The sequence below is a fragment of the Oncorhynchus mykiss genome, chromosome 16 (assembly GCF_057628025.1).
Source record: "Oncorhynchus mykiss isolate SJ-2025 chromosome 16, ASM5762802v1, whole genome shotgun sequence".
NCBI lineage: Eukaryota > Metazoa > Chordata > Actinopteri > Salmoniformes > Salmonidae > Oncorhynchus > Oncorhynchus mykiss.
This window is the reverse complement of record NC_143037.1, coordinates 39,479,770-39,495,684: the sequence shown is the minus strand read 5'-3', so window position 1 is coordinate 39,495,684 and position 15,915 is coordinate 39,479,770. Positions and strand designations below refer to the sequence as shown.

The following is a 15,915-nucleotide window of genomic DNA, read 5'->3' as shown; positions in this document are numbered from 1 at the left end:
CTGTTGTCATATCGATCAGCCCTAAGAAGATTTATCTATCTCTATGAGGCAAGACAATTGTCATTCAGGATTAAAAGGTGACTGCACTTCCTGATTTGGCCTTAGCTGTGTTCGAATACGCGCACTAACTGTACTGTTTGTGACATGAATTGAGTATTTAGTATGCTTATTGGTCATAGTATACCTGTAGAAATATATCATAGTATACCTGTATACCTCTGGCCCTTCTTTGGACACTGTGTTAACTAACCTCCAGATGAGCTTCAATGCTATACAACTCTCCTTCCGTGGCCTCCAACTGCTCTTATATGCAAGTAAAACTAAATGCATGCTCTTCAACCGATCGCTGCCCGCACCTGTCCGCCTGTCCAGCATCACTACTCTGGACGGTTCTGACTTGGAATATGTGGACTACAAATACCTAAGTGTCTGGTTAGACTGTAAACTCTCCTTCCAGACTCACATTAAGCATCTCCAATCCAAAAGCCCCATTTACTACCCACCACTGCAACCTATACGCTCTCGTTGGCTGGCCCTCGCTTCATACTCGTCGCCAAACCCACTGGCTCCAGGTCATCTACAAGTCTCTGCTAGGTAAAGCCCCGCCTTATGTCAGCTCACTGGTCACCATAGCAGCACCCACCCAGAGCACACGCTCCAACAGGTAAATCTCACTGGTCACCCCCAAAGCCAATTTTTCCTTTTGCAGCCTTTACTTCCAGTTCTCTGCTGCCAATGACTGGAACGAACTGCAAAAATCACTGAAGCTGGAGACTCAGATCTCCCTCACTAAGCTTTAAGCACCAGCTGTCAGGGCAGCTCACTGATCACTGCACCTGTACACAGCCCATCTGTAAATAGCCCATCCAACTACCTCATCCCCTTGCTGTATTTATTTATTTATCTTGCTCCTTTGCGCCCCAGTATCTCTACTTGCACATTCATCTTCTGCACATCTATCATTCTAGTGTTTAATTGCTATATTGTAATTACTTCGCCACCATGGCCTATTTATTGCCTTATCTCCCTTATCCTTTCCTTATTTGCACACACTGTATATAGACTTTTTCTACTGTATTATTGACTGTATGTTTGTTTATTCCATCTGTAACTCTGTGTTGTTGTATGTGTCGAACTGCTTTGCTTTATCTTGGCCAGGTTGCAGTTGTAAATGAGAGCTTGTTCTCAACTAGCCTAACTGGTTAAATGAAGGTGAAATAAAATAGAAATAAAAAAATACTATGGATATATTTAGTATGCCAAATGTTCCAGGATGTCGTACTAAATTCGCCAAAATATGAGGAATACACGAAGAGGACACTATTTCCGTACTTTAGGGCCAATAATGCAATTCTTCAGAAAATGGGCGTGGCTTCACATCGTTTCCAGATTTGTTGAAAATGGCAGAAAATATGCAGTCGAAGTACAACGAGAGCGGATACAAATTCATTGCTTTAACTAATTATGACAAATATTAAGAAAATGTTGAGCAATGTAATAAAGTAATTACTTTTTAAATAAGTTAACTTACACGTTATATTGGCTAACAATTTGTTAGCTACACTGGTCTTACGAACCACATAGCTTTATCAGTACAGCAGTATGTACCGGTATGTTGTTAGCTAGATACCTAACGTTAGTTGGCTACTTATAGATCAAACTTGACAAAATAATAACTATAGGCTATCTAACTAACTACCCAATGTTTGACGTGATTATTCCCGTCATTCTGAGCTTAGCTAAATGGTATAGTCATTGTGCGTTCTCAATGGACATTCGGGTGCTTTCGTAAATTCGCTCTGGCTGTCTACTCTGCTCTGAATTTACAAACAGACAATCTGACAACGCTCTGAATTCATGTGCGCATTCTGGAACTCCTGATTGAATTTAAGAACACACCTGAAGTCATATAATGTCTAACCAGTAATTTGTTATGCTAGATAGCTAGCAAGAGGTTGCATAGCAACAGCATCAGCTTCCGGTAGACAGGTGAAAAGCTAGTACGCGCAATTGAAAGCATACTGTTCGTTTACAGTATACTAAAATGAACTAATAATATATAGTATGCAGTATATACTCATTAAGTATGTAGTATACAGTATGTTAGTATGGGTATTCGAGCACAGCTCTTGTGTTTCATCAATGCTCATTAAGAAATGCTAGCGGCTATGACTGAAGGCAAACAAGAATTGTCTTGGGGGTGTGGTTTGATGTGGGTGTTTCTTGGATGTGTTTTTACCATTCAATTGCAATAAACAAGTGCAGTAGTGAATACGTAAGGTTAGCCAGCTTTGCTGTAGAAAACAAAGTTTTGAAGTTGAGGACTTCTCCCGATGAGCATTGACACCAGAGCACGCTCATTTGGGCTACAGTTTGAATCACAACGTACCAGATGAGTGCGGAATCTGACATTGAATTATTATTATTAAAAAAATGTTGTGTTCGATCAAAACATTCGGTTTCGGAAGTGAATGTAGTGGTGCGTTTGGTTGGTGGATCTGCACATCTGTACTGAGGTAGGCTGTGCAGGTAGCCCAGATGAGAGTACGTCTGAGATGGATGAAGGTGAAAGGATCAGTGATGAGTCTACCTACAAGACTGTACACATTTTTTGGTGGAAAATGTTCGGAAAAGGAGACATGGGTGGATTTGCCACAGATGGGGACATAGATGGAAGGGGAGAATCTAGAAGAACAAACAGGCAGGGAGAAGAGGTACAGGAGAACAAAGTAGTAGTATTTTTTTTATCTGAGACAACCAGTAAAATGTTACATCTGATAACGTTGTCAGATGTACAGTGGTTCTTACTTTTGAAAGTTTTGAGCTTATGGAGCCACCGTTTGTGGTAGATGGTGGCAGATTGTGGTAAATTGCGTCTTGGCTGACACTTAAATAACGTGCCATAGAATTATGCGGAACCACGCAAGATGTGCTGCAGGATGCCGCAACATTTAAGCTTATAGGGTTCCAAAAAAGGACCGCAAAAACATACGAAATACGTTGTTCCAACCTGTAAACGAACAGTATGCTTTCAGTCGCGTGTACTAGCTCTTCACCTGTCAACCGGAAGTTGATGCTGTTGCTATGCAACCTCTTGCTAGATAGTTAGCATAACAAATTACTAGTTAGACATTTTACGACTTCAGGTGTATTCATCAATTCAATCTGGAGAACCAGATGGGCATGGTTTGCACATTTGGTGCTATTCCATTGGTTCTACTGTGCTCGGCAAGCTCAATTAAGTGTAACAAATACAGAACCCAGGTCTGATGGCTACCTGTCTATTGCTCCCCCACCTCCAATAGTGTTTCTCTAATGGAACGATGACTGCGCTGGCGGTGAAGGTGGAGTCTGCTCCCGTTCTGAACCCCGGTCAGCTGACCCTGAGCGATCCCGCCTGTGGTCCCACCTACAGTGACGATCGCTTACCTACTTCCACTTCACTGTGAACTCCTGTGGCACCACCAGGAAGGTAAAATGACTATTACCCTGAGGTGATGGGTACTGTGTATTTATGGACTGTTTGCTTCTGTAGGCCGTAATAAGCAATTCCCCTCTACTACATAGTTTATCAACAATTCATGCTGTATGAGAACGAAATCTCATTGAAGTCTTCAGAGGAGGAATATCAGTAAATGCATTACGCATCACAATTGTAGCTATTAGCTCTTTTTCCTTCACCAATTGCTCAATACTTTGTATACAGGGAAAGTGTGCCTCTACTACCACTGTGTCCACTCCACTGCTTGAAGTTCCCCTATTGAAGTTGCATATTTCCCCTATTGAAGTTGCATACTCTTTTAAGGTTAAAGGTTTCCTGCTACTATGTGGTCAACATCACTCGCACATTGGCCTTCCTGACCAGGCTGCGTGACAACGAGCCTTTTGCAGAGACTGGGACTGGTCGACTAATGGTCAGAATGAGACTCGCTCAGGGTAAGCGTGTACAAATTCAGAATTTCAACTTTCAACCATTCCCAAAAATGTAAGCCTTGTGATATATTACTCTTGCGTTCTGAGATCTACAGGTATGGCTATGTAGTAACGGTGAGGAGCTGATTTGGGAATTTGTCAGAAGCCTCTGGTGGGCGGGGGGGGGGTAGTGTTGGCAGTGTTGGCTATAAATGGCTTGTGTTCATCGGGGCACAACAGGATATTATAAACAAGCTTTTCTTAATGGACAAGTTCAGATGGTGCCCACTGAACACGACCCCCGGTTGTCTTGTTCTGTGTTCCAGACGCCTCGTATAACACGTTCCACCAGGAGGAGGACTATCCAGTGGTGAGGTACCTGAGACAGCCTCTGCACTTTGAGGTGGAGCTGACCAGGTCCTCTGACCCCAAGGTAGCGCTGGTGCTTGACCACTGCTGGGCCACCCTCAACGAGGACCGCGGCTCCCGACCCCGTTGGAATCTCATCATTAATGGGTAACTTGTTGTTTTAGGGCCTAAACAAGTGTTATTCCACAGGTGTGGTTCCTGAGTAATTAGCAACCTATCATACTTGGCAGGCCATTTATTTTGGCTACCGTGGCTATGCCCCCATCCATAGGTCATGAGTGGTCACAATGGTTTGAGCTTAAAAAAAGATGTGAGCCATGTGCGGTCTGTCACCAGATCTACACCCAATTTAACACTTATGGGAGATTCTGATCACATGCTTGTTATCACTGAGTGGTCCCTGCAGCGTACCATTGGAACATGTAAATCTAGTTTAGAAAATATAAAATAACTCCCTAATCCCAGAATGCCATTCACTGCGCCCGTTTCCTGAGGTCTTAACTTAGTTTGGCCACTTCAGCATGTGGCAAATCTTTGTACTTGTTACGGCGTACACATGACAAGTAGTTTACAGTTAACTAATCAAAAATCCAATACAACCGTAGCACGAAAGCTAAACAGAGTTGCAAGATATAGGTCAATCCATTTTGGGAGGTGAAGTCCTTGGGGGAAGGTATTATGGAGAGGATGATGCAGGAAATATTACTAAGATGGGCGATTTATGAACAATAAATGGTAGGGCAGACAGTTTTTCTAAGCTAAATACCCCTGGAAAGGGGGTCTGATCTGGCAACCCTGAGGTACCATAGTTTACACTCTGATGCTGTGTTCAAATCAGCTAACGACTTCAGTGCATTCAAGACAATTGGGGTACTCCAGTTGAGATCACCATAAGTCTGACATACGCGTATGTGATAACCTGACTGCATTGTATGGCGTTAGCATTAGCTCATGTTCAGTACCACCTTCAAAGTGTTTTAAACATGTGTCCATTACAATCTAGGCAAGAATCAGAACGAATTAATAAAGCGCTAAGTACATTATACTTACGGTACGCTACAGTAGAAACGACAACACGTTACACAGAAAATAAGGTACTTTGATAGGAATGCACGCATGTTCACAGTTAATTGTAAGGAAGACACTAAATGTGCAAGGACTGTATACTTGATCTGGGGAAGTGCTTGGGCTTTCTTTTGAAGGAAAGTTTGTCCGGCTCATTAAATTCTCAAATCGAAATGGTCTGCAACAGTAAAATGGGCTACTTTTGTGAATGAATTGAGGCAAAATTTGAAGTTGAAACGGCCTATAGAAAAATTGCAGGTAATGTGCCTTGGACTGAGGTCAGCGCGGGTTAACTGTCCACATTTTGGAACAGTGAGTGCATTCTGAGATCACGCGCATAAAATCAATTCCCACTGGGGCAACTGTTGAAGATATTTGGAACTCGCGTGTGAAAAGGTTAATGTTGCCGTTACCTACACCTTTTTACTCAATGTTATCCTTTTAGTTTGCTACAGTTCAGTGTTGTGACAAACTGATGGTCAGTCGAATGGAAATCAAGAGCGGCTGGCAAGCTTGGCTTGCCTTTCCGATTGGTTTCAAACAACTGCTCTTAACACTGACTGAATAGTTGTTGGGTTTGGGTTGAATACAGGCACAAGTGACCTCTTGTGTTTAAATTAGTTATTGCACTAAACCTAAAGGATGGTTCAGATGCCTGTGCAGCATGGATGTTTGAAACTGAATAGGATCAGTTGACAGGATCCCCAGAAGTTGATGCCACTTTCAATGGAATTTCCTGTCCTAGAGGAATGCGCTAATTGGGAGTTGCTAAACATGAACAAATCAAGTCAAGTGTAGCAGCATCTTGCTAACTTTATTTAGCTGGCTAATGTTCATGTACAATCCCTTCAATGTTTTGCCTGATCTCCCCCCCCCCCCCCCCCAAAAAAAAACAATCCCCCTATTCTCCGTTAACATTTCCCGGTCGACCGTTTGTCTCTGCTTCTGCAGGTTTTCGCTCTCAAAAGTACACATTTTTAATAGCAATATAACACGATTGGATGTTCTATGTCCACGACAACGTTTAAAACCCTAGCAGGGAACCACTTTTGAGGTCTGGGAAAAACAGAAGACATGTCGATTTTGGGGTGTAGTTACCCTTTTTTAGGCAAGTGTGCACCAGGAAGAGACCTTTGTTTGGTTAAGCGGTGTTGCTGTAGCGCATGTGATTGCGGAGTTTGCAAAACAAATGGCCACTGGATTGATGCAAATAATCATGATATAATTCTGCCAGGCTGGCAAAGGCCACTTTGCAGTTAACATTTGATTGAGAAGGTTTTTATGGGAAGCCTTTCCTTCTCTACCACAAGAAGGTTATCATTAGCCTCATCGCTAACGGCTACACAAAGTGTAGACATGCGCTCGCTCTGCACGCATGCGCACAGAAACTGGGCAGTCCTGTGCAGTTTCTGAAAGTTGCGTGGAAATACGAATCGCTGATGCATTTTGTTCATGTCTTATGATTCACTTGGGCAAATGAATGGATTTTCTAAGAAGTTGAAGGCATTGAGTTGATTTCCTCCTTAGTTCAAAGCATTTTTGAATATTGTTGAATTTCGGTTTAATACCTGTATTTCGTGATTCCGTTTGGGCGCACCGTATTTTATAGGGCCCTAGTCCATGAAGTTGTCATAAGTATGAACCTAGGATATGCCCTTTTTCCCCCCACAAGAGTGAAATATATGGGCTGGAAATGTAAGCTAGGTTTGAGCTTTTTCAGTGTGTGTCACAAGGTGGACATTTCTCTGTCCCCCTAAGAGTAAGCGACACGTTGACTTTATATAGTGTACCAAGAGAATGCCTTTCGCTTATGGCCATACCAGCCTGAATACGCCTGATCTCGTCTGATCTCGGAAGCTACGCAGGGTCGGGCCTGGTTAGTACTTGGATGGGAGACCGCCTGGGAATACCGGGTGCTGTAAGCGTTTTGCTCCAGCAGAGGGTTCTCTTGTGTCATGCGTGGAGCAACTCCCTTTTATTTATCACCCTAATAATGTTGTGTCTTTTTAATGGACTGCAGTTTGTTAGTGCTTCCCTGCCATGCCCTGATCAAATCAAATAATGGACAGTGCGTTTCCCTCAAAATCTCGGCAGTGCATTCAGCATTTGTTTTTAGGCTAGGAGACTGTCAATGTCTGTAGTCCATTAGGGTCCTGTAAAATCCCTTCAATGTTTTGCCTGATTGCCCTCCCCCCCAAAAAAATCCCCCTATTCCCCTCCGGAGGGGTCAAAAAATGCATTTTCGTTGTCGGCAGGATTCGAACCTGCGCCGGAAGATCCTAATGAATTTCTAGTCCATCACCTTAACCACTCGGCCACGACAACATTGACAAAAGAAAACAGGCTTGTTAGGAGTGAATGGGTCAACAGGCATAGCCTACAGAAAGTAATAATTTAACATTATTTATTTATTATTAATTATTTTATTAAGGCATGGTTTGAAACCCCCTCCTGACAACTATTTTATTATTTATTATTTTTCAACTGGATTTTACAAAGGTGCATGACATGCAGGCGCTAAAAAGTTGTCAGGAGGGGGTTTCAAACCATGCCTATAGGGGAGTCTGCAACCTGAATGACTTAATGGTTATTTTCAATGCAATCGAGTTTTTTCTTTTTCTTTTAGGGTTTAACAAGGTTTCTCACCTATGGCCAATTTGACATGAATTTAAAAATGCCTCAGATAGGACCAAAAAAAGTGTCTGGAGCTTCCCGTCAGGGTAAGAGTGACAACAGGTTTCCACATGTCAAAATGGGGAAATCTTAGCAAATGGCTTCATGGTTATTCATGAGAATCGTGTTGTTGTATTGTTGAGTGTATCATGGGATCTCACCTGAAATCTGTGGCTTGACTACAAACCTGTAACCTATGCTACTGTGGCCTATAGAGCTAGAAGGCTGGATAACCAGGTGTGTAAAGGTGTGAAGTGGGACAGATGGCCTGCAGTCCTATCCCAAATGGACAACTAATCCCTATGCACTTGCGGAAATCTGAGAGGATGCGATTGGTATAAGAAACACGACTAAACTTCAACCTCCGGAGGGGTCAAAAAAAAGCATTTTCATTGTCGGCAGGATTTGAACCTGCGCAGGAAGATCCTAATGGATTTCTAGTCCATCGCCTTAACCACTCGGCCACGACAACGTTGACAGAAGAAAACAGGCTTGTTAGGAGTGAATGGGCCAACAGGCATAGCCTACAGAAAGTGAAATTTAACAACTGAAAGATAATGCAGTAACTCATTATAATGCAATAACACAAAATGTTCCCCTCATTCATTTGTTATTAAGTCCAGCTGTTTTCTTATTTAACCTTGATCTTTGCTCAGCTCCAGAAGGTCAGCATTTGAGAGTGTTTATTATGAATTGTTATTTCACTGTGTGAAGTTGTTATTTCATCATTCTTATTATTACTGCTGAGCAGCATGACTCCTGAGAGGCACTAAAAAACTGTCAGAAGTGGGATTTGAACCCACGCCTCCATGGGAGACTGCGACCTGAACGCAGCGCCTTAGACCGCTCGGCCATCCTGACTACAGCACAGTAACTGGGTATCGGGTTAAAGTGTATGCGGTAAAAGTAGAAATATGAACAACGCTCTAAAATCACCACAGAGACCAGAACAACTATGCACGATACTGACTTGCACTTTCAATAGTCATTTGTTTTTATAAATTAAAAAGTCCAGTCATTGATTTAACCTCAATATGGCCTTCAATGGGAAAGAGTAGTAAATCGTCATTGAATGAGCGCTAAACTGGCATCAGAATATGGCCATTCTGATATAAATGATAAAATTCCTCAGATAAGACTGAAAAAGTGTCTGGAAATATCAGCAACCATCAGGGTAAGAGTGACAACAGGTCCACATGGGGGAAATCCTTACAAATGGCTTAATGGGTCATTTCAACGCAATCGTGTTATTATTTATTTTTAGGGTTTAACAAGGCAGCTCACCTGTTACCTGTGGCTTGACTTTAGATGTGGCCAGTTCGATTACCCTGCAGACTATAAGAGTGTCTTCAGAATATGGCCAATTTGACATGAATTTAAAAATGCCTAAGATAGGACCAAAAAAGTGTCTGGAGCTTCCCGTCAGGGTAAGAGTGACAACAGATTTCCACATGTCAAAATGGGGGAAATCTTAGCAAATGGCTTAATGGTTATTCATGAGAATCGTGTTGTTGTATTGTTGAGTGTATCATGGGATCTCACCTGAAATCTGTGGCTTGACTACAAACCTGTAACCTATGCTACTGTGGCCTATAGAGCTAGAAGGCTGGATAACCAGGTGTGTAAAGGTGTGAAGTGGGATAGGTGGCCTGCAGTCCTATCCCAAATGGACAACTAATCCCTATGTACTTGCGGAGATCTGAGAGGATGCGATTGGTATAAGAAACACGACTAAACTTCAACCTCCGGAGGGGTCAAAAAAATGCATTTTCGTTGTCGGCAGGATTTGAACCTGGCAGGAAGATCCTAATGGATTTCTAGTCCATCGCCTTAACCACGACAATGTTGACAGAAGAAAACAGGCTTGTTAGGAGTGAATGGGCCAGTAGGCATAGCTTACAGCAACACATTTTGTATTATTTCGCCGAAAAGCATTTTTTAAATCTGACATGTTGGCTGGATTCACAACGAGTGTATCTTTAATTGAGTACCCTTCATGTGTGATTTAATGAAAGTTTGAGTTTTATCGCATTTTATTTGCGCTCTGCATTTCCCCAGGCTATTGGCCACAAGAGACGCTAGCGTATCTATATCCCTAAGAGGGTATTAAGGAAAAAATAAAAGTTTAGTATAAGATATGCAAGGAAAAAGGGAGGAAGGATTAAAAGAGAAGAAAATGAGTTGAGAGCTAGATTGGATGAAGAAATGGGGAAGTGTGACAGGGAACCTAATTATAATATAGAAACGGTTTTAGATTTAAAAGCAAAATTGAGTAAATATGAAATAGATAAGTGTAAGGGTGCAATTATAAGAAGTAGGGCAAAGTATGTTTTGGAGGGGGAGAAATGTACTTCATTTTTCTTGGTTTAGAGAAGAATAAACAGAGGAGAACATAGAGAGATTGAAAATGTAAAAGGTGAAGTTGTCAATGATTATGTAGAGATATTAGAAACAGTGCAGAATTTTTATAAGGATTTATTTAAGAAAGGGGAGGTGGATGAGGGGTGTGTAAAGGAGATATTGGATAGTGTGGATGTGCAAATTGATGTAGAGGATAAACAAATGTGTGATGGGAAGATAACAGTGAATGAAGTTAAAGATGCGATTAAGGGGTTACAAGTAAATAAGAGTCCTGGTGTGGATGGAATAATTGCAGAATTTTATAAAATATGAAAGTTTATCAATATATGAAGGATAATAGTGTTTCAGAATCTATGGTGACAGGGCTGATAACGATTTTATATAAAAATAAGGGGAGCAACTTGAAACTGGAGGATTATAGGCCAATTAGTTTATTACATTCGGATTATAAGATTTTGGCTAAGATACTGGCAAATAGAAAAAAGCAAGTTTTAAATATTATAGCACCTACACAGAATTATAGTGTGCCTGGTAGAGATATTGCTGATACAATTAGAGATGTAATAAATAAAATAGTTAAGCATAGATTTAAATAAAGCTTTTGATAGGGTGGAACATGATTTTATGTTTAGGGTAATGGATGAATATGGTTTTGGTAATAGAATAATAGGATGGATAAGAAGGCAAAAAGTAGGGTAACGTGTAATGGGGTTTTAACTGATTCTTTTATTCTTGAGAAATCTGTGAGACAAGGGTGCCCTTTATCAGCTTTATTATTTGTTTAGTCGGTAGAACCTTTAGCAGCATTTCTTAAAAAAGATCTTATAAATTGTGTACAGACTCCAAGGTTTTAGTTTGATTCATCAAGACGCAGATGATACCACTATAACAGTTAGAGATGAGGGAAGTGTATAAAGGGTGATGGAGTGTTTTAAAGTATATGGACAAGCATCCGGTTAACATGGAGAAGTCAGTAGTAATGTGTAAGATTAATGAGGGGAATTTTACTTTTAAGGTGGTAAGATTATTTTAAGGTGTTATGAGTGTTTTTAGGGGTGAAGGAAATGGAAGCTAGGGATGTGACATGGAGTGGTGTAATAAATAAAGTTAGGAAGGTGGTAAATATGTAGAGGGGGAGGTCTTTGAAGTTAAAAGGGATTTTAGTTGATTTTTTAATGGGATGGGAAGGGGGTGAAAATAGCTTTAAAACTTTGACTGCAGGTTATGAGGAGGGGGGGGAGGGGGGGGGGTTAAAGTTGGTAGATTTAAGTGTAAGGAAAACAGCAATTAGAGTAAAAATGGTACGGAAATATTTATTTGGTGAATTGGATTATGGGAGGAAAATGATTTTTTAAGAGTATTTGCAGGAGGTTGGGAGGTTTGGGGACAATGGTTTATTGAGGAGTATGAAGAAGGAAATGTTAGGTAATATACCTTTGTTTTATAGAGAAGTGTTTGAGGCTCGGGGGCAGTTTTTACCAAATATTTATTATGAATGTACCATTTTAGAAAATATTTTAAAATCAGCCTATATATTTAAATCCAAAGATAAGTGTAATAATATGTTGTTTTGTAAATATGGGATGAGGCAGATATGTTATGTCACCTGAGGTAATTCCTGGGTTCCTTCCATTTCAGGCAATATATGATGTGGTTGAAGTAGATGAAGAGATAGTGGGGCAAAAAAAGTATTTAGTCATCCACCAATTGTGCAAGTTCTCCCACTTAGGTACACTTCAACTATGACAGACAAAATAAGAAGGAAAAAAAAATCGTAGGATTTTTAATGAATTTATTTGCAAATTATGGTGGAAAATAAGTATTTGGTCACCTACAAACAAGCAAGATTTCTGGCTCTCACAGACCTGTAACTTCTTTAAGAGGCTCCTCTGTCCTCCACTCGTTATCAGTATAAAAGACACCTGTCCACAACCTCAGTCACACCCCAAACTCCACTATGGCCAAGACCAAAGAGCTGTCAAAGGACACCAGAAACAAAATTGTAGACCTGCACCAGGCTGGGAAGACTGAATCTGCAATAGGTAAGCAGCTTGGTTTGAGGAAATCAACTGTGGGAGCAATTATTAGGAAATGGAAGACATACAAGACCACTGATGATCTCCCTCGATCTGGGGCTCCACGCAAGATCTCACCCCGTGGGGTCAAAATGATCACAAGATCGGTGAGCAAAAATCCCACGTGGGGGCCTAGTGAATGACCTGCAGAGAGCTGGGACCAAAGTAACAAAGCCTACCATCAGTAACACACTACGCCGCCAGGGACTCAAATCCTGCAAATGCTAGAGAGCATTTGGATGATCCAGAAGAAGATATGACATTCTCCCTATGGTCAGATGAAACCAAAATATAACTTTTTGGTAAAAACTCAACTCGTCGTGTTTGGAGGAAAAAGAATGCCGAGTTGCATCCAAAGAACACCATACCTACTGTGAAGCATGGGGGTGGAAACATCATGCTTTGGGGCTGATTTTCTGCAAAGGGACCAGGACGACTGATCCGTGTAAAGGAAAGAATGAATGGGGCCATGTATCGTGAGATTGAGTGAAAACCTCCATCAGCAAGGGTATTAAAGATGAAACGTGGCTGGGTCTTTCAGCATGACAATGATCCCAAACACCGCCCGGGCAACGAAAGAGTGGCTTCGTAAGAAGCATTTCAAGGTCCTGGAGTGGCCTAGCCAGTCTCCAGATCTCAACCCCATAGAAAATCTTGAAAGTCCGTGTTGCCCAGCAACAGCCACAAAACATCACTGCTCTAGAGGAGATCTGTATGGAGAAATGGGCCAAAATACCAGCAACTGTGTTTGAAAACCTTGTGAAGACTTACAGAAAACATTTGACCTTTGTTATATACCCTTTGTTGGCAATGAGAAAGTATTGAGGTAAGTATTTGGTCAGTAACAAAAGTTTATTTTCCACCATAATTTGTAAATAAAATCATTAAAAATCCTACAATGTGATTTTCTGGATTTCTTTTCCTCATTTTGTCTGTCATAGTTGAAGTGTACCTATGATGCAAATTACAGAACTCTCAAATTTAAGTGGGAGAACTTGCACAATTGGTGGCTGACTAAATACTTTTTTGCCCCACTGTAAGTAAAACTACTGCGGAGAATATGTACAAGAAAATATGATGTATTCCTGGGGAGTGGGTGATTTTAATAAAAAGAGGTGGTCAAAAGAGCGAGGGGTTTACCGGTTTTATATTCTGAAAGTTATGGGGAGAAACATGATTTAAATCAGGTTTAAAACTTTAGATGGTTTATAAGTGGGTGTAGGGTGTTCGCAAACATGTGAAATCAATATGGAAGAATGTAAATGTAAAATAAATCTATAGAATGTGAAGACAATGATTTTAAAATAAAACAAGATTTTTACAAATGTGGTTTGCATCAAATTTATAGGGATATTAAAAAGAGAATGTGATTTGTGGTACGAGGGTGGAAAATTTGATGCACTTTTGTTGAATGTAGTAGGTAGCATTTTAGAGAAAGATAGAGATAATATATAGATACAGTGGAGGAAACTGTGGGTGAGTACTTTAATTGAAATTCTATCAAATGGAAAACTTGTAATTAATTGGTTTTAGTTTATAATCGTTTTACTTTTTCTTTCTGATTTTGTTAAAGGGTGAATTGTTAATCTTTTGTTGTCTGAATGTTGTAAATAGTGTTTTGTATATAATAAAAAAGATTTGTTAAAATGTGCCCGATCTCGGAAGCTAAGCAGGGTCGGTCGGGCCTGGTTAGTACTTGGATGGGAGACCGCCTGGGAATACCAGGTGCTGTAAGCGTTTTGCTCCAGCAGAGGGTTCTCTTGTGTCATGCGTTGAGCAACTGCCTTTTATTTATCACCCTAATGTTGTGTCTTTTTATTGGACTAAATGCAGTTTGTTAGTACATTCAGCATTTGTTTTTAGGCTAGGAGACTGTCAATGTCTAGTCCATTAGGGTCCTGTAAAATCCCTTCAATGTTTTGCGTAAGTTTTTCCTGTATATATGAATTACAAATCAATCATGTTTAGTCTGTTGTATAGTTACAATGTGTAATCATTGATATCCCAGGAGCAGTAAACACTGAAGTGTATAATTGTAATACATACATGCAGACACCGCATCGTTTGATATGACTGAAAGTGTGTCATACCTGGACCACACCTTTATTTGCCAAGGAAGAGTACATGGTCAGTGAATATATTCAATGTACGGGCTACAATATGGGAATCTCATACGTGGTAATAACTAAAATACATGTGTAGATAGGTCTTGCATCCTTGGCACAAACGGTATATTCTACTCTAGGCGTCATGAATGCCATTCAGACTTGAGGTTCATTGATTGGTATGAATATTAGTTCAGAAATACTTTAGGGTCCATACCCAGAGCGGCAACAGTTATTTTTAATCCGACTCCAGCAAGTAAATAGCTAGCCATGTTACTTCAGCTGCATTGCAAGGCAAGCTTACAATTGTGCAGTCAATGCTTTAGCCAGCTAGATTCTTTACATCCACTGTTTCACAAGACATCCTGGTTTGTTGGTTCTCAGGAGTCCCTGAAAGACAAATTCATTCTCCTAACACTTCTTAGTGTGAACTTGCTAAATAGAGATTTTCGTAATTTAACTTTGACAAAAAAATATATATAGCCGCGTCTCTACATTATCACATTCCTCTCAAATTGTACATTTGCTTGACTCGTTAAGACAACTTCCATCTGTTTTGTCAGCAATCTTCGTTGAGCGCCGCAAAGCAAGGGTGGCTGGTGTCAAAATTAGTCTTTGGTCATCAAAGCCTTGGGACCCAAATGCGCCAACTCCCCCTTGTGGTGGTCTGGAGCAATGAAGCCATCCCGCGGTGCAAGCTCACAACTTTTAAAGGAGTGTCTTCAGTCCCCGCTGTTCCGTACGGTGTGTGTTGAAATCTTATCCTGATGCGGAATAGATTGCAGCGTATTCATGGCTCTACCTTCGTAGTTCGGGCTTGGAGATTGTGAAGAGATGTCTTATGGGGAATGCATGGGTGTCCGAGCTGTGCGCTAGTAGTTTTAGAAAACAGACACCTCGGTACATTCAGCTTGTCAACACTTCTTACACAAACAAGTAGCGATGAAGTCAAGCTCTTCCCATTTGAGCCATGAGAGATTGACATGCATATCATTAAAGAACAAATGTCCATATTTGGATGGAAACCAAGCTAGTGAGAGGTATCAAGGAAAGTTGTAATTTCAGTTGAAAATTACCAACACTGCATCCAACCACAGCCCTGCTGGTTTCACTTTGGCAAACCACCATCTGCTATAACATTGAGTCATTTCATCCTACTGGACATTGGAAAGCTTGTTTCATTTCCCATTGTTTGTCCTAGATGGGAAATTGGTGTGCAACACTTATCACCCTCCGGTGGATGGTTCAGAGTTCCATGCTTACAAAAGGGTTGATTGATACATGTCAGATGACAAGCCTACGACATGGTGTTAAATGCAAATCAGATACAATTAAGGTAGCTCCAACGGTTAGGA

The 15,915-nt window shown here is 40.8% G+C and overlaps 1 protein-coding gene and 1 pseudogene across 1 annotated transcript; both read left to right on the top strand.

Moving 5' to 3' along the window:
- Positions 1-3,323: 3,323 nt before the first annotated feature.
- LOC149976668 (zona pellucida sperm-binding protein 4-like) lies at positions 3,324-4,780 on the top strand. Its single transcript, XM_090201602.1, has 3 exons — positions 3,324-3,445; positions 3,806-3,936; positions 4,239-4,780. Exons 1-3 carry the CDS (start codon positions 3,324-3,326, stop codon positions 4,430-4,432), a joined length of 447 nt encoding a protein of 148 aa, XP_090057728.1. The 3' UTR covers positions 4,433-4,780.
- Positions 4,781-7,152: 2,372 nt separating this feature from the next.
- LOC149976667 (5S ribosomal RNA) lies at positions 7,153-7,271 on the top strand (annotated as a pseudogene).
- The last annotated feature ends 8,644 nt before the right edge of the window (positions 7,272-15,915 follow it).